General features: G+C 43.7%; 1 protein-coding gene across 1 annotated transcript in view; it reads right to left on the bottom strand.

The window, feature by feature from the left end:
• Positions 1–774: 774 nt before the first annotated feature.
• LOC148148414 (putative G protein-coupled receptor 139) overlaps positions 775–18,356 on the bottom strand; it is a 39,908-nt gene continuing 22,326 nt past the window's right edge. Inside the window, exon 3 of the mRNA XM_087993269.1 lies at positions 775–2,068. Coding sequence (XP_087849395.1) covers positions 1,167–2,068 — 902 coding nt within the window. The 3' untranslated portion in view covers positions 775–1,166. The remainder of the gene's footprint in view (positions 2,069–18,356) is intronic.

Genomic DNA, 18,356 nt, shown 5'->3' with positions numbered 1-18,356 from the left:
TAGTCTGCCATCTGGTGGGTTTAGAGCAGACTTCAGAATCTTCACTGAAATTCCAGTGAAATTTTAAAAAGATTCCTTTCTGTTGTTCATTCAATTATTTCTAAACTGCAATCCCTGTTCCCAGTCCAAACCAATCCATAACAACACCGAAGGGAAACAGGGATGGACATATACACTCCAGATTATTCTATCTTTCCAACTTTGTACAAAATTTTATTTTATTTGGTTGAACTCTAACTTTGTACAATAATTTATTTTATTTGGTTGAACTGTAAAAACATGTCGTTTCTTTGATTAATCACTTCTTATTGAGATTGAGGAAGGGTTTAAGTGAAATGTAACTACTCTCTCTGACACACAAGGCAAATGTGCTGACGCTAATGTTATCAGGGCCCATCGAATTGAGCAAAAGGTATCAAGGGGGCAGATGTTTTGATGCAGCGAGTTCTTGTGGTCTGGGATGCAAATCATATCAATTCCAATCCACAACAATATTTATGAAAAAGATGAACATCTCCGAAACGAAACAGGATTTAAATATAAACATGAACACTTCCCATCCACAACAATATTTGTATTTATAAACAAACAGTTCCAATACAAAAAAAAATCTAAATAAAATGAAAAAGTTCGATGCATAGTAATATTTACATTAAACAGATCAGCTCCAATGCAAAACAATATTTATGCATAGACAAACAGCTCTAAACAACAATGTATATGGTACAACAAGGTGAATTCTGCTGATAGCCAAGTTGGAGTGGGAGACCCAGAAGGGAAAGTAAGGACAGAGGGAGTTAAACCCAGCTCCTGAGCTTAGGGTGCAGTGCCCTCCCCTTCCCTCAGGACCAGGACTTGGGGCTGAGTCTGTCTCTCTCCAGCTCAGCTTCTCCAACACAAAGACACACAACATCGTTCATTCTGCTGCTCGGCACGGTTTAATGAACATTTTTATTGTTTTAAAATTGAAGTGATGGATACATTCAGTGGGATGGTGCCTTTTGTCACTGGCCCCTGAGTTGTGAGAAACATTGAAATGTTTCCCTGTAACCCCCCTGTGGGATAAGGATGGACAAACAAGCGCTACCCTCAGTCTGTTACCATAGCGACAGGCTGCTACAACGCTGAAACACTGAACTGAAATGAGAAAATCCCGGATGGATTGATTAATGAGGGAATTTGATTGATGGATGGACCTGGATGAAGGGATATTTCAGCACATTCTTCAGCTGCTGCCTGAACTTAGTCTGGGTCACGGCATAAATCGCGGTGTTTGTGCAGCAACTGAGGAGCTGCAGCATGAAGCCCAATTCCCGCACAAAGAGATGGAGATACACAGACCGATACCCAACATAATACATCCGTCGCCATATAGAATACAGCATTAACGTTGACCACAACAGGATGAAATTGGCCGAGATCACAAAGAGTAAAATGATGGATTTTTTTCGGTTTCTCATTTCTGCGTCAGACTGACCGTCCCCATTGGTGTGAGTGTGGAGTCTCCTGCGGGCTCTGCTGGTCACTAAAATGTGTCTGACGGTGAGAACATTGAGTAGCAGAATCAGGGGAAATGGGACACATGGGGTTAGAATGTGGTGGAGGGACTCGATTGTGACCCAGACACTGAAGGATTGAACAGCAGCTGTTACAACACAAAACCAGGGGATGTTCTCCAGCCGATACCGAGACGTGAACATAAAATACCAGGAAATATTCTTTAAACAGCTCAGCACAGTCACTGCTCCCAGAACCACAGCCGCCGTTTTCTCACTGCAATATTTACTTTTCAGCTTCTGGCAACAAATGGCCACAAACCGATCAAAGGTGAAAGTGTCGGTGAACCAGACAGAGCAGTCAGTGGCTGCATAAAGCAGGACGGCGTGGATATTACACACGGGGACGGAGTCCCTCAGGAAATAAAACTGTTCCGGATAAACAATGGGAATGTGCCTCAGTATCAGATCGAGGATAATGACCAGGAGATCCGCCGCTGCCATGGCCCCCAGGTAACGTCTGACACATGGAGACAATCCACAATCTTTATAAAGCAGGACGTAGATGGTCACTCCGTTCACTGTGAGGAAGAAAAACAAACCCATTATCCATCAGCCTGGAGCAAAAGGACCGGTTTGATCAGGGACCCAGTGAGGTTTTCAAATGTGTCTCTGTATTCAGGGATTTATTAAAATAATTGGAGCTGGAATAACAAATGGGAAGGTCTGAATTACTGACAAAAATGTGACATAAACCACAAGAAACCCTCCCTCCCCAAACACACAAAGACACATCCATAAGGACAGATGGTTTCTAGAACATTCCCACACACTCGGTCACTCCTTCCCAGTTCCTAATACGGAGGGTGGAAACGTTGCTGCCCTGAAGATTCTCTCCCAGTTTCCTAAAGACAAACGGAGTTTGGGAATTCCTGTATTTTGGTCTAAATTGTGGTCGAACCTGTGTCGTGGAGAAATGTAAACGCAGGGAAAACGTATTCACACTTTTAACTGCCTGAGGGGCCTTCGGAACTGTGTCTCCTTCTCCCTGGAACGGGATCTCTTCCCTCGGGATCTTATCATTTGTTCAATTCACTGACGTCCGACCGTTCACAAACAATGTCAGGGACAGAACGTTCTGGGGAATGACAGTTATAGAATGTCAGGGACAGAACGTTCCTGGGAATGTCAGTTATAGAATGTCAGGGACAGAACGTTCCGAGGAACGTCAGTTATAGAATGTTGGGGACAGAACGTTCCAGGGAATGTCAGTTATCGAATGTCAGGGACTGAACGTTCCTGGGAATGTCAGTTATAGAATGTCGGGGACAGAACATTCCTGGGAATGTCAGTTATAGAATGTCAGGGACAGAACGTTCCGGGGAATGTCAGTTATAGAATGTTGGGGACAGAACGTTCCAGGGAATGTCAGTTATAGAATGTCAGGGACCGAACGTTCCCGGGAATGTCAGTTATAGAATGTCGGGGACAGAACGTTCCGGGGAATGTCAGTTATAGAATGTCAGGGCCAGGACGTTCCGGGGAACTCTTTGACCTGTCCATCACCTTTCCCACCTACCCACACCACCAACATGATGTACTGTCCCTGGGCAAAGTAACGTTAATGGGGTGAGAGACGGAGGGTCCAATCAAAGGAATGGGAACTAAAGGCATTGCTAGATCAGCTGAAATGGTTAGATATACCACATTCTCAATCCACCTCACAGAATCAGCCCAGACACCATAAACCCAGGGGAGATATCTGTTCACCGTGGAACACTATGTCCTGCTCAGTACAACTCAGCAATCTGTCCAGAATCATCCATTGCACTGGTCAATACAATCCATCAATCTCTCCAAAGTGAAACACAGCACAGATCACATCAGGGCACTTATCTTCAAACCCAGACGAGACATCTCTCCAGTACGGGTAGCGGGATAGAGACAGGAAAGCTGCAGCTGCTGAAATCCAAAGTCGACAGGTAGGAAGCTGGGAGGAAACAGCAAGCCAGGCAGCATCAAGTGGTGGAGAAGTCGATGTTTCGAGTGTAAACCTTCTGCAAGAATCCTGAAGGAGGGCTACACCTGAAACATCCAATTCCACACCTTCTGATGCTGCCTGGCTTGCTGTGTTCCTGCAGCAAGTATTCAGCATGGGAAGCAGTGCAGAATACAGTAGTGCCGTGGTCTATAAACCTGGACTAGATATCTATCCAGCACGGGGAGCTGAGCAGACCACAGCGGAGTACTAATATGTAAATCGGAAACAAATATCTATCCAGCATTAGGAGCTGCACAAAACACATCATTGGGTTATCTATAAACCTCAAACGGATAGTCTGACCAGCACAGGGAACTGTGCAGTGATTACCCGTGAATTAATCTGTAACCGAGGAGCGGTTACCCTCCCAGCATGTGGGACTTTGTAACCCACCCAAGTTCACTGATCTGTAAACCAGGAGCAGTTACTCTCCCAGCATGTAGAGCTGTATACACTACTCCAGTGCATTGCTCTGTAAAACTGTGTTAGAACCCTACCCAGTGTGAGGAAACATGCAGCCTATGCTGGAAGTGACAAGATGTGCTTCTCCCATCCATTTCCAGATCCATATCTGCATTGGGCCATGACAAGGGGGAGCTGTGGGTGTGAACATTACTGTCAGAGAGGTGAGGGAATTAGTTTAAATATCACCACTTGAGAGGGGTTGGGATATAGACAGAGAGGGGGAGACTGAGAGACAGTACAATGGAAGGATGCATTCCCAGATTTCAGAATGCTGAAATGTAGACACTTCGATAGCATACTGTAACATGAGCCAGACTTCCCAGGAAAGATGGGAAAAAGGAAACTGGTGTAAGGTCAGATGAAACAACAACTGCTGTGTGCTTTTGAAACTAAGTTTACGTAATTTTAATAAGCATTTTATTGAAACAATATATTGCTATAGAGTTGGAGTTGGGTAATAAGTGGTTAAGAGAAAGGGGGATCTCAGAGTTGTGAATATTTGATGTAAAATGTTCACCTTCAGAGTGAAAAAATAAATTGATAATTTTTTAAACAGTGGAATTTGGGAGTCTCATGTTCTCTGTCGCTCATGTTTTAATAGTTTACGAGGTGAATTGTGCATTTCTTTATGTTTGGTTTAAATTACCAGATGAGCTCAATGCCGTGTCCTAACCATTCCCGTGTGTGTATCTGTGTGTCTCTGTGTGGGGCAGGTCTGGCAGTCTCTGTGGTGCTTAAAGTGATGTAATACCACCCTCGTCTGGCCTCCACACGCGACTGCACAGGAATTGGCAGAGGGTGAAAACCAAAAGGGATTTATTCAGAGAGGGAGAGGGAGAGAGCAGCTGATCACAGCACCATCCAAACTGATGTCTTATCCATGGACTGATCTAAATGTCCTTTAAATGTTGTAACTGTCCCTGCTTTCACCACTTCCTCTGGAAGTTCATTCCACACACAAGCCAGCTTCTCTCTAAAATAATTACCACACATGACTTCATTTCATCTTTTTCCTTGCACCTTAAAATATCCCTCAGTTTTGAATCCCCAACTCTAGGGAAAATCCGTCACACCTTCAGTTTTTCTGTACTCCTCATGATTTTATAAACCTCTGTAAATTTACCCCTTAATCTCATATTCTCCAAGAAAAAAGTCCCAGCCTATCCAGCCTCTCCTTTAGCTCATTCCCTCTATTCCCAGCAACATTCAGGTTAATCTCTTCTGAACCTTCTCCAGCTTTATAATATCAATGTCAATAATATCAAAGTGAATAGTCAATGCATTTTCTATGGATACGGGAGTCCAAAACTAGAGGACATAGGTTTAAAGTGAGAGGGGAAATATTTCAAAGTGACCTAAGGGGCAGCGTTTTCACACAGAGGGTGGTGTGCCTATGGAATGAGCGGTCAGGATGACCACACTGGACACAGTATTCCAGAATAGGTCTCACCAATCACCTGTACAACCTCATCATGACGTCCGAATTCCCATACTCAAAGGTCTGACTAGTGAAGACATGTGCTAAACATCTGCTTAACCACACTATCTATATGAGATGCAAATTTAAAGAATTATATTTGACGGCCTCGGTCTCTGTTCGACAACACTGCCAAAGGCCCTACTTTTAATTATATAGGTCATGCTCTTGTTTGATTTACCAAATTCAATACCTCGCATTAATCCAAACTAAACTCCATCTGCCACCCCTCAGCCCAGTGTAATATATTACTGACACCTCCCCCTCCCCCTTCAATTTAAAATGTCCTCCCCCTCTCCAGGAGGCCTACACACTCCAGCCTTGATTTTCACAAAGTCTCTGAGCTTGGTTTGCCTTGTGTGGTTAGGGGGAGGAGGGTCAGATTGCAGACACAGTCAGTGGGGACGAGAGGCTGGACAGTAATCAGCGGCCTGGTGTCATTTCAAGGTTTTAGGAAGAGGGCAGACAGACGTTAGAATTGGGAAAGAGTGATCGGTGTTTTGGGCTCAGAAATTAAGCTCTCCCTTCGTCTCTGGTGTTGAGTAATAAATATCTATTTTAAACCCTTTATTGGGCAGAGTGTGTCTGCACGATTTCTTTCCCTAATGTTGTAGACTACATATAATACCAATTAAAGATGTTCATATTTATAGATGTAGGCTTGCTCAGTGAGGTGAAAGGTTCATTTCCAGACGGTTCATTGCCTTACTAAAGGTAACACCTTCAGTGGAAGATGGGTCCAACACACCACGCTTCTGCAGATTACCCAAAATTCACAAAATAGGATACCCCCCTAAGACCTATAGTCTCACTACCTGGATCTCTAACTTCCAGATTGGCCAAGGAGCTACACAAAAGACTAAGACACTTAGTAGAAAGCTCACGCCACTCCATCCACTCCACCCAAGAATTCCTGAGGACCATTAAAGATACTAATAGAAGAGGATGAAATAATGGTCTCCTTTGATGTAACTGTCCTGTTTACCTCAATCTGCACTAACATGGCCAGGGAAACACTGACTATTAGAATACCCAAAGACACAGACACCAAACACCACTAACTTCATCAACGAGAATGTTATCAAGCTCGTGGACCTATGCCTCACCACCCACTTGACCTTCAACAACAAAACTTACAGACAATCCAATGGAACACCCATGGGATCTCCGATATCAGGGTTCTTAGCAGAGGCAGTAATGCAGAGACTTTAGCAAACAGCTCTGCCAACCATCCAACCCAAACTCTGGGTCCGCTTCGTGGATGACACCTTTGTCATCACTGAACGAAACGTGTTAGAAGAAACATTCAAGACTATAAGTAATACCCTGACTGGCATAAAATGCACTAAAGAGGAGGAAAACAACAACAAACTGCCATTCCTAGATGTCACAGTAGAGTGAACAGCCAATGGTGAACTTCAAACCAGCGTCTACAGTAAAACAACACATATGGACCAAATATTTAACTACAAAAGCAATCGTCGCAACACCCACAAACGAAGTTGCATCAGAACATTATTTCAACGAGTCAACACACACTGCAGCACAAAGGTACTACACAGAGCAGAGGAAAATCTCCTATATTGTGAATTCAAAAAGAATGGGTACCCAATGAACACAGTCCTCCAATTTCTCAGCACCAAACCCAAACAAGCAGACAAAACATGTTCAGAAACATTAGCCACTCTCCCCTACAACAAAGACATATCGGAAATGGCTGCCAGACTACTCAGACCCCTTGGCATCATTGTAGCCCACAAACCCACCAACACACTAAAACAGCAGCTAATGAACTTGAAATACCCTATACAGAAAATGAGCAAAACTAATGTCATTGACAAAATACCGTGCAAGTACTGTAACAATCAATACATTGGACAAACAGGCAGAAAGCGAGGATACATGAACATCAACTAGTCACAAAAGGATATGACCGACTCTCACTAGTATCCACACATAAAGATTAAGGAGGACACCACTTCAACTGGGACAATCCATCCATCTAAGGACAAGCCAAACAGAAACATGCACGAGAATTCCTAGAAACATGGCATTCCACCCAGAACTCTATCAACAAACACATCGAGTTAGACCCCATCTACCACCCGCTGAGAAAAGGAACAGGAAATGAATTCACCGCAGGAAATAACATCACAAAGGAAATGACATCACCAACTCAAAGAAACCGAAACATATAAATAGAAATCAAGAAGTTTCAGCATTGCTTTGCAGAAAGTCTACTGAAGATGTTACCTAGTAAAGTAATGAAACGTCTGGAAATGAACCTTTCAGCCCAGCGAGCAAACCTACATCCAAATCTTCAACCTGAGCTACAAATCTTCTCAAACCTCACTATGTTCATAATTAATTTCGGTGACATAGCACGTGCACTCAACATCCTACAGTTGAGACAAATATCTTGCACTTGTTTAACAATACAAAGTGTTTTGTGTAGTTCAGTAATGGTAATCTGATTATAATAACTCCACACCAAGCTGAAAGCTGGCACTTAAAATATGACCCAAACTCTGGGTATGGTAGTGCAGTGGGTAGTGTCCCTGTCTCTGAGCCAGAACTCTGAATATGATTCCAATTCCTGAACTTATATAGTAGTGTTCCTAGCTCTGGACTAGAAGGTTTGGATGCAGGTCCTGCCTGTTGCAGAGGTTTGTCATAGCATGTCAGAACAGGCTGATGAGCAAAACACAGGAGAATAATGTTACAACTTTATGGGTATTGTAGAGTAGTGCGAGTGTCCCTACCTGCATGCATAAAGGTCTAGGTGTAAAGCCCACAGAAGTGCTCATGATACATCTGAACAAACTGATTAAAATGGATTTAGAATTGTGACCTGACGGAGAAAGAAGAGGTATCAGTATTGAATTTCAGAATTTAAGCCCAGGATGACTGAAAGTACAGCTAGTCGTGTTGAATGGAGTCACATTTCGCAGAAGTAAAGGTTTATAAAATCAGAACGGTCATGGGTAGGGTGAGTAGTCAGGGTGTTTTCCCCAGGTTAGGGGCGTCCAAAACTAAGGGGGCTTGGTTGAAAGTGAGAGGGTGGTGTGTGCATGGAATGAGCTGCCAGAGGAAGTGGTGGAGGCTGGTACAACTACAGCATGTAAAAGGCATCTGGATGCTGTCAGACCTGCCAAGCTTTTCCAACCATTTCGGTATTTGTTTAAAAAATGCATTCATTTTAACACAGGTATTCTGAATACATGAAGCATTTTAATTTTTAATGACGCAGGGACATATAAACATATCTTCAAATCGACTGAGACCATTTTCTGGTAAGGGTGTGGCTCTGTGTATGACAGCAGCAATGATGCACCTACATGGAGCAGGGAATGTCATGGAGACATAGTTTGGACAATGTACAAGGAGACCTTACATGGTCCAGTTTGGGAGAGGATGGCATTACTGTGTGATTCAGCTCAGAGAGGGAGAAAATGTAATCTGCCCGAGAAGGAACGGCGTATTGCCCTCTCTCTCCTTCATTGTTCCTCATCACAGCAATGTGTGCAAGCTAAAAAAAAAACTCTACAGTCATCGTTGCCATTCTTATTTTAATAGAATTTCTGCAGTGTGGAAACAGACCCTTCCGCCCAACAAGTTCATACCAACCTTCCAAAGAGTAACCTTCCCAGACCCGTTCCCTTACATTTACCCCGACAAATGTAACTAACCTAAATATCCCCGAAAAATTTTGCATGACCAATCCACCTAACCTGCACAGCATTGGACTGTGGGAGGAAACTGGAGCACCTATTAGACGCTCACGCAGACAGGGGAGAATGTGCAAAGGCACGAATTGAACCCAAGTCCCTGGTGCTGTGAAGCAGCATTGCTAGCCACGGTGTTACCCTTTGGGCGATCCCTGACCAGCATTCACTGGAATCTCCTCACTGCCTAATGCAAAGGGAATTTAGCCAAATCCAACTCTCCCAGGATGAAATCCCATTGTTAGCAGCTTGTGTGAGTAGAATGTCTTCAGAAGCAGAATAACATTTTGGACAATATCTCACTTTTCCCTTTTGTCATGAGTTAGACTTATATCTAGGCAAATTCTTTCAACTTGAAATTGCAGATATTTTGCTTATCGGGTGTGTGTGTGTGTGCATGTATGTGAGTGTGTGTGTGTGTGTGTGTGCGTGTTTGTGTGTGTGTGTGTGTGTGTGTGTGTGTGTGTGCTTGCATGTACAAAAAACAACGAAAATTTACAGCCCACGAACAAGCCCTTCATCTGCCACTTTTCCTCCCAACTCTCCAGTCTATCTATACCCTCCTGTATTCTCTGACAGTCCCTTGTGCTTTCTGCTGCTCCACCAATCTTCGTGTAATTTGAAAACTTGCTAACCATATCAAGAGTGCCCTCTTCCAGGTCATTTATATATTATAAACAACAGTGGCCGAAACACTGACCCCTGTGGAACACCACTGGTCACCTTCCTCCATTTCGAGAAACTCCCATCAACTACTACTCTCTGTCTCCTATTTTTCAACCAGTTCTTTATCCACCTAGCTAGAATACCCTGCACACCACTTCAATTTCTCCATACGTCTACCACGGGGAACTTTATCAAACGTCTTACTAAAGTCCATGTATATGACATCAACAGCTGTTCCTTTATCTATTAACTTGGTCACTTCCTTCTATTAAGTTGGTAAGGCACAATCTCGCCTGCACAAAACCATATTGCCTATCATTGATTAGCTCATTCTTTTCTAAATATAAATAAATCCTACCTCTCAGTACCTTCTCCAGCAACTTTCCCACCACTGATGCCAGGCTCACTGGTCTGTAGTTACCCGGTATATCCCTACTACCCTTCTTGTATAGGGTACAACGTAAGCTACCCTCCAGTCCTCCGGCACCTCACCTGTATTTAAGAATGCCACAAAGATATTTGTCACGGCCTCAGATATTTCCTCTGTCGCCTCGTTCAGCAACCTGGGATAGATCCCATCCTGTGCTGGGGATTTGTCCACGTTAATAACCTCTGGCCTAAACAACACATCTTCACACGTGTGTGTGTGTGCGTGTGCGTGTGTGTGTGTGTGTGTTTGCACGCGCCAGTGTTTTTAGAAAGGGAAATATCGATTCTTTATTTCCAATATCCAAACCGTTTGCCATTCAGTTTTCCATCTTAGTTTGAGTGACATTGCTCTGGATCATATACGTCCGATTTCATCTGATTAAAGAAACTAGCCTGACTTGTTCCTAAAACTGACTCTGACCCAGTCTGAGACTGATATCATCGGCCATATCACCAACCTGGTTACATTTAACATTTGTTGTGAGCAGTGGAAGAGTGGGACGAGAAAAGGAAACAGTGACCGAAAAGCAGGGTAACTATAGACCGGTGAGCCTAATGTCAGTGGTGGGTGAGTTGTCGGAGGCATATCGGAGGCATAGTTAGTAAGTTTACAAATGACGTCAGAAAGGTGGTGTAGTGGAGTATCTGAAGTACAACGAGACCACAATTAGATGTGACAAAGGAGTGACAGATGAAGTTTAATTTAGATAAATATGAGGGTTTGCATTTTGGGAAGGCAAATCAGGGCAGGAATTATACACTTAATGGTAAGGTCCTGGGGAGTGTTGTGGAACAAAGGGACCTAAGGCTGCAGGTGTTTTGTTCCTTGAAAGTGGAGTCGCAGGTCGACAGTGTAGTGCTGAACACATTTGGCACATTTGCCTTAATCCGTCAGAGCATTGAGTATAGGAGTTGGGGTGCAATGTTACATCTGTATAGGATACTGGTGAGGCCACTTTAAGAATACTGCACACAATTTGGTTGGCTGCAGAAAAGATTTACACGGATGGTGCAGGACTGAAGGATTTGAGTTTTAGGGAGAGGCTGGTTAGGTTGACGTGTTTCCCCCTGGAGTGCCAGATTCTGAGGGGTAACATTATAGAGCTTTATAAAATTATCAGGGGCATGGATATTCTGAACAGTCACGTTGAGTCGCCTTGGATAGGGGAGTCCAGAACAGGACAGCATAGGTTGTAGGCGCGAGAGCGAATACTTTAGAAGGGACCTGAAGGTAAATGTTTCACACAGAGAGCGCTGTGTGTACAGAAAGTGCTGTCAGAGAAAGTGGTGAAGTCGGTTATAATCTCACATTTAAAAAGTATCTGAAAGAGGAGGGATATTGGCCAAATGCTGGCAAATGTGACGAGATCAGATTTGATGTCTGCTCACAGTGAACAGATTTCACTAATGGGTCTGTTTCCATTCTGCATGACTCTCTGATTCTATAAGAGTGATGACAAAAAATTCTGAAAGGACCTTTGAAGTCGAAATACTGTTCACTGGAAGTTTATCGTGCCTCTATGTTCACATTTATTGAAAGCTGCTTTAGTTAAATATTTGACAGAGAATTGAGTCACAGATAATGGGATACTGACAGGAAAGTGGGACGGAGACCACAACATGATCAGCCACGATCTTAGTGCCTGGTGGAGAAGGGTCAAAGTCTCTAATGACCCATTTCTGTCCCTCAGTCCCATGTTTCTGTGTTCCATTCAACCCCTCAATTCTGCTAGACAGGAGCAGTTGGAGGCTACTTGCTGCTATAACCTGGTGCACAGAAACTGAGAAGACCATTCAGCCCCTCAGTACTGTCACACACACTTTAAGGTGATTTGGGAAATGTAATTGGAAAACCCAGGCTGGGTATGGAAGAGGCCCCTCATTTCTCTTTACCGAGCTTGCCCTCTCTGAAACTTGTGTTTCATTTGTCGGTCATGTTGTAGACCCAGATTCGCTGTGAATACAGCCCCCATACCTCACCCAGAGATGCCTCACAAAATCCTCTCATCTCCCTGACTGCAACTTTTAGTAACAGAACATTCCTGAAAATAACACCCACTAACTTTCCAATAATAGAATGGGAGAACATCAGAAACTGGGGCATGTGTTCACCACCAAGTCTGCCTTGCCCTTCATTAAGATCATGACTGATCTGCTCTAGGTCTCAAATCCTCTTTCATACACAATTCCTCATAGCCCTCAACTCTCTGACAGGTCAATATCCATCCACCTCCTCTTCAAATACGTTCGGTCATCTAGTTCCCCGAACACTCTTGAGAAGAGAAATCCTGACATTCAATTCCCCCTATTTGAAGAAAACACTTGCTGCTCCCATATCATGGTTTATTGATATGAACAAAAGAGATTGACTCAAGGGTTCAGGTAAAACTGACTGGCCCTGATACCAAGGCAGTGGTTGACTTTTATTGATATCAAGGAGCTTAACAAGACTGAACTTAATGGGAATCAGAGTAAATTCTCCAGTGTTTGGAGTCAAACATGGCACAAAGGAAGATGTTCATCATCTCAGTCCTGGGTCACCTCTGTGGGAGATCCTCAGGGTAGCTTCCTCTTCACAAACATCTTCAGCTGCTTCATCAATGTCTCCCCGCCCCCACCCTCCCCACCATAAGATCAGAAGTGGGGATGGTCACTGAAGATTCCACAATGTTCAGAACATTTTGTTCCCCGTTAGCTCCTGAACTGGTCGTTGTCCATGTGCAGCAAGACCTGGACACCATTCAGGCTTGTGTTGTTAAAGGGTCAGTAACATTCATGTAACAGCAGCACTGCCTGACACTGCACATTGCCACAGTAAAATAAGAGTTAATTCAGCACCTCACGCTGGTTTCACAGGAATATGTGGATGTCATTGAGCCCATTGACATTATTGGAGAAGAACAAGGTCAGCCCATTCAGTGCCTCCAGCCTATTACTCAGGAAGAGAAGGAGTCTAGTGTGATGGACCACATCGGAGGCCCTCGAAAATATCTGAACGTGGTATTCGAGATTCTAATGTTTTCTTATTTAAAAGGAAATGTAAAATGTCTGTTCCAGATGCAATGAGACTTTTCAAACTACTCGGTGTGAAGCAAAACACCATTTATTTAAACGAAATGAAACCAAAGAAAGAGGAATTTAGAATAACGTAATTCTATCAGACAAGTTAACATACTAATAGATCTAGGAACTATTAGTAATGAACTGTTCCAATATAGGAAATCCCATAAACATAGCCCCTGGCAGAAAAGAAAATTAAGACACAGAATGTAACATACATTTCTGCAATCCAGGAATTAAATACTGCATCAAGAGAAAATTCAGAGAGATTAGCAGCCAGGAGAAATTCACTGAAGCTTCCAACTCTGTTGAAATCCCAATAGTTTCTGATGTTACTGAGAAACCAAAACCCAGAGATCCTAATCTGTGAGAGCTGGCCACATCCATTCAGCTGCATTAAAATTAACCCAAGGCCTCCCTAGCTGTTTACTCAGTAGCCTTAACTATCCAGCTGGGTAACGATCATTCAATCTCTCTCTGAAAAGAAACCATGTCAAAAATAACTTCTTAAAGCTGCAGCATCATCACACTTGTCAGCACATCGAGCTCTCAAACAGGAACCACGTGTTACCCAATCAGATCCTTGGCGCTGTTCAGTCGGACGAGGAAGAAGCCATCCAGTCCCTTGAGTCTCTTACACAGGAACAGGAGGAGGCCATTCAGCCCCTTAAGTCACTTCGACATCAACAGAATGAGGCTATTCAGCCCCTTGAGTCTCTTACACAGGAACAGGAGGAGGCCATTCAGCCCCTTAAGTCGCTTCCACAGCAACAGGATCAGGCCATTCAGCCACTTGAGTCTCTTACACAGGAACAAGAGGAGGCCATTCAGTCTCTTAAGTCACTTATACAGGAAGAGGAGGAGGCCATTCCCCCTCAACACACTTAGAAAGGGACAGAAAGAGGTAATTGATGTTGATTCCTGATGAATCGCTTATGCCCAAAACGTAGATTCTCCTGGTCCTCGGATGCTGGCTGACCTGCTGTGCTTTTCCAGCAATCGACTCTCGACTCCAATCTCCAGCATCAGCAGTCCTCACTGTCTCCTAATTGGTGCTCTAACATAATGAACAAGTGGATCAGAGGCTGCACAGACAGACTGCTGCACATTGTTCCTCCTGGCTCCGTTGCTCATGATACACACGTGGGACTTTAATATGGTTTTCTAGTGTTGAGGAGGGAAGTCATATGTCTTGTGTGAACTCTCAAGAAGGCATCATTTATCTCTGAGAAGCCAGTCTTGTGTTCTCTATGTAGGGTGGAAGTGGGTGGGAATGGCTACCTATTTCAGATGGAATGTATTGTGGCTGCTGTTGGGGATTGTGATTAACATGGCGTTCGGTACAGGTTCACACGCCGACTGCCCAATAATGTGGGGAGAGTTAATTTAGGCATATGAACCATTAGGAAAGCCACCTTATGTAGTCTCTAAGTTCAAATAATGCTGATCTTACTCATGTTGATTTTGTCGAGTGCGCGTCCTGTGCAGAGTAACCTGTATGACTTATTCTGTCCAAGTCCATTTTCATCCTATGATCTGCCTGGCCATGTTTACTATGATCTGCCTCCACTGCTCATAAATAAAGTGTTTCCCTGTACTGAGGTACATGTGACAATAAATCAAACCAATCAATCCTGGGTAATATATGGAATTTGTCACCCTTTCAATGTCTCTTTTGGAATAAGAGATCGCTGCCACTCCTCGTGTTTAGCGTCCCCATTTCTTTATCTCTCATGGCTCTACAGATTAAACACTCAGCTTCTTCACTCTGTCTCCTCATGAAACCATCACCCGTGTCTGTGGTAAGGAGATTATTCCTTACAAAGGAGATCAAATCTGTAGAGAGAGCCACAAAAGATCTCTCAGCAAGGCTCTACAACAGCAGGAAGATGGCAACAGCAGCAGCACTTGAATCATCTTACAATGACAGAAAGCATACCATTTACTGCAACCATTACTTACACAGGGTTTGATTCGGACCAGTCAGCATAGACTTGTGAGTGGGAGATCATGCTTCCCAATTCTGTTAAGAGTTCTTTAGTGAAGTGACCAAGAAAGTTGACGAGGACAGAACGGTAGACGTCGTCTCCATCGATTTTAGTAAGGCCTTTGATACGGTTCCACATGACCCGCTGCTCTGGAAGGTTACATCGCGTGGAATGCTGGGGGAACTGGCCAATTTGATACACAGTTGGGTTGATGGTGGGAAGCAAAGGGTTTAGTGGAAGTATGCTTGCCAGACTGGATGCTGGGTCCATAGGTGTTTCTTAACTATGATTTGGTTGAGAATGTACAAGGCATGACTAGTAAGTTTGCAGATGACACTAAAATGAGTGGTATCATGATCAATGAGGAAGTTTATCAGAAATTGCAGCAGGACCTTAATCAGGTGGGGAAGTGGGCCGAGAAATGGCAAATGGAATTTAATATAGAAGCGTGAGGTCTTGCATGTTGGAAACTCAAATCAAGGTACAAGTTTCATGGTGAATGGGAGGGCCTTAAAGGGTTTCAATTGGATTATATTACTTACAGTGGGGAAACAGGCACTTCAGCCCAACAAGTCCACACCGACCCGCCGACGCACACCCACCCAGACACCTAACACTGTGGGCAATTTAGCATGGTCAATTCACCTAACCTGTACATTTTCTGGACTGTGGGGGGAAACCGGAGCACCCGGAGGAAACCCACGCAGACACCGGGAGAATGTCCAAACTCCACACAGAGAGTCGCTTGAGGCGGGAATTGAACCCGAGTCTCTGGCTGTGAGGCAGTAGTGCTAACCACTGTGCCACCGTGCCGCCCACGGTATAGTGGGCAAAGAAATCTTGGCGTTCAGGGGCACGGTTCTCTGAGAGTGGAGTCACATGTCGACAGGGCAGTGAAGAAGGCTTTTGGCACACTGGCCTTCATCAGGCAGGACATTGAGTATAGAAGTTGGGAATGTATGTTGCAGTTACCCAGGATTTTGGTAAGGCTGCACTTGGAGTATTGTGTTCAGTTTTTGTTACCTTGTTACAGGGAGGGTGTTCTTAAATGAGAAAGAGTGCAGAGCAAATTAGCAAGGACGTTGCCACGACCCAATGGTCTGAGTTATAGGGAGAGGTTGGACAAGCTAGGTCCTATTTTTAAGAGTGTAGGCGATTGAGGGTGGATCGTATAGAGCTGTATTAGATCATGAGGAGTATGGACAGGGTGAATGCTCTCAGGCTTTTTCCCAGGTTTAGCGATTCGAGGACTAGAGGGGATTCGTATAAGGTTAAAGGGGAATGAATAAATGGACCCTGAGGGGTCTCTTCTTCACACAGAGGGCTGATACGTAAATGAGCTGCAAGCAGATGTTGTTGAGGGGGTACATTAACAACATTTCAAAAGCATTTGGATAAATATGTGGATAGGAAAGGACTAGAAAGATATGGGCTGAAAATGTGTTGCTGGAAAGGCGCAGCAGGTCAGGCAGCATCCAGGGAACAGGAGAATTGACGTTTCGGGCATAAGCCCTTTTTCAGGAATGAAGGGCTATAAGCCCCTGAAGAAGGGCTTATGCCCGAAACGTCGATTCTCCTGTTCCCTGGATGCTGCCTGACCTGCTTTTCCAGCAACACAGTTTCAGCTCTGATCTCCAGCATCTGCAGACCTCACTTTCTCCTAGAAAGATATGGGCCAAAGGCAGGGAAATGGGGTTAGCGTGGATGGAATTTACAAGGTGGAGTCGAACTCCTCTGTTAATTAAAACCAAACACCCAGAAAAGCTCGCCCCACCTCCTAATCTGTTAAGATATGAATGAGGAGAAAGTGAGGTCTGCAGATGCTGGAGATCAGAGATGGAAATGTGTTGCTGGAAAAGCGCAGCAGGTCAGGCAGCATCTAGGGAACAGGAGAATCGACGTTTCGGGCATTCCTGAAGAAGGGCTAATGCCCGAAACGTCGATTTTCCTGTTCCCTAGATGCTGCCTGACCTGCTGCGCTTTTCCAGCAACTCATTTCCATCTCAGATATGAATGACACAGTCTTCCTAAATTCCAATGTTTAAACAAAAATAACAAATTAGTTTCTTAACTTAAATAGGCGGCACTAAACAACAACTATTCACAAATACAAGCCCCTCTTTTCTTAAGTACTTACTTTCTGACTCCAACTGTATAAAAATATGTTGTTCCAGTAACCCACATATTAAACAGTACAACCTAAAGACCACACAGTCTCTATCTTCTCCGCTGTGTTCACTCTTGCAGGTGCTGATCACCTGGGTCTTTTTTTAAAACGGAGGTTTTAAATGAACATATATCTTTGATAGGGAGTGTTTGAGATGGCCAGTTAGCACTCCTGCTCTGCAGCAGTTACTCTGCTGTTGGATGGCAGTACCTCTCCTTCTTGTGTTCAAAATGCTGGGTTTATTTACTTCCCATGATATAATAATTCTCAAAATTCGATTGCTTCCCAGGTGTCCAAACAATAATATTCAAATCCCGTTGGCTTCTGGTATCCTGAGCGTTATTTAAACTCTTTGGTTATATTTCAATTGCTTTCAAAACAGCAACCAAAACACAGGTATCTATCTCCCAGCTAATGGTGACATGTGGAACAGTCTGATCTTTAGCTGGCATCTGTGGCTGTACTTTCTATTCAGCAAAACCCGTTCTGTCTTAAAGTGACCGGACATGCTTTCGGCTTCATAACACTGCTCCCCTTCAGGAAAAGAAAGAACCATCAGAATGAAAAGATGGCTTCTTTTGTTTTTCTCTAATTCTTAATCTCATTATTATGAAATACAAAAGTATTAATCTCAGTTATACCATTCACATTAATTCTGCACACATATATAACATTGGAATAATTCAAATCTTATCTACATTATTTCCTTTAAATCCGCGATAACACATATGTTACAACATTTCTCGGACCCACAGCATGTACATTTTGTGAGTTTAAAGTTGGTAACATAAGACTTCAATGAAATAGTCTCATATTCTGGTGTTTACATATTCCAAAACATG

The sequence above is a fragment of the Chiloscyllium plagiosum genome, unplaced genomic scaffold, assembly GCF_037043375.1.
Source record: "Chiloscyllium plagiosum isolate Xiang-an unplaced genomic scaffold, Cpla_swu_hap1 HiC_scaffold_13, whole genome shotgun sequence".
Classification (NCBI taxonomy): Eukaryota; Metazoa; Chordata; class Chondrichthyes; order Orectolobiformes; family Hemiscylliidae; genus Chiloscyllium; species Chiloscyllium plagiosum.
This window is presented reverse-complemented; position numbering and strand designations above follow the sequence as displayed.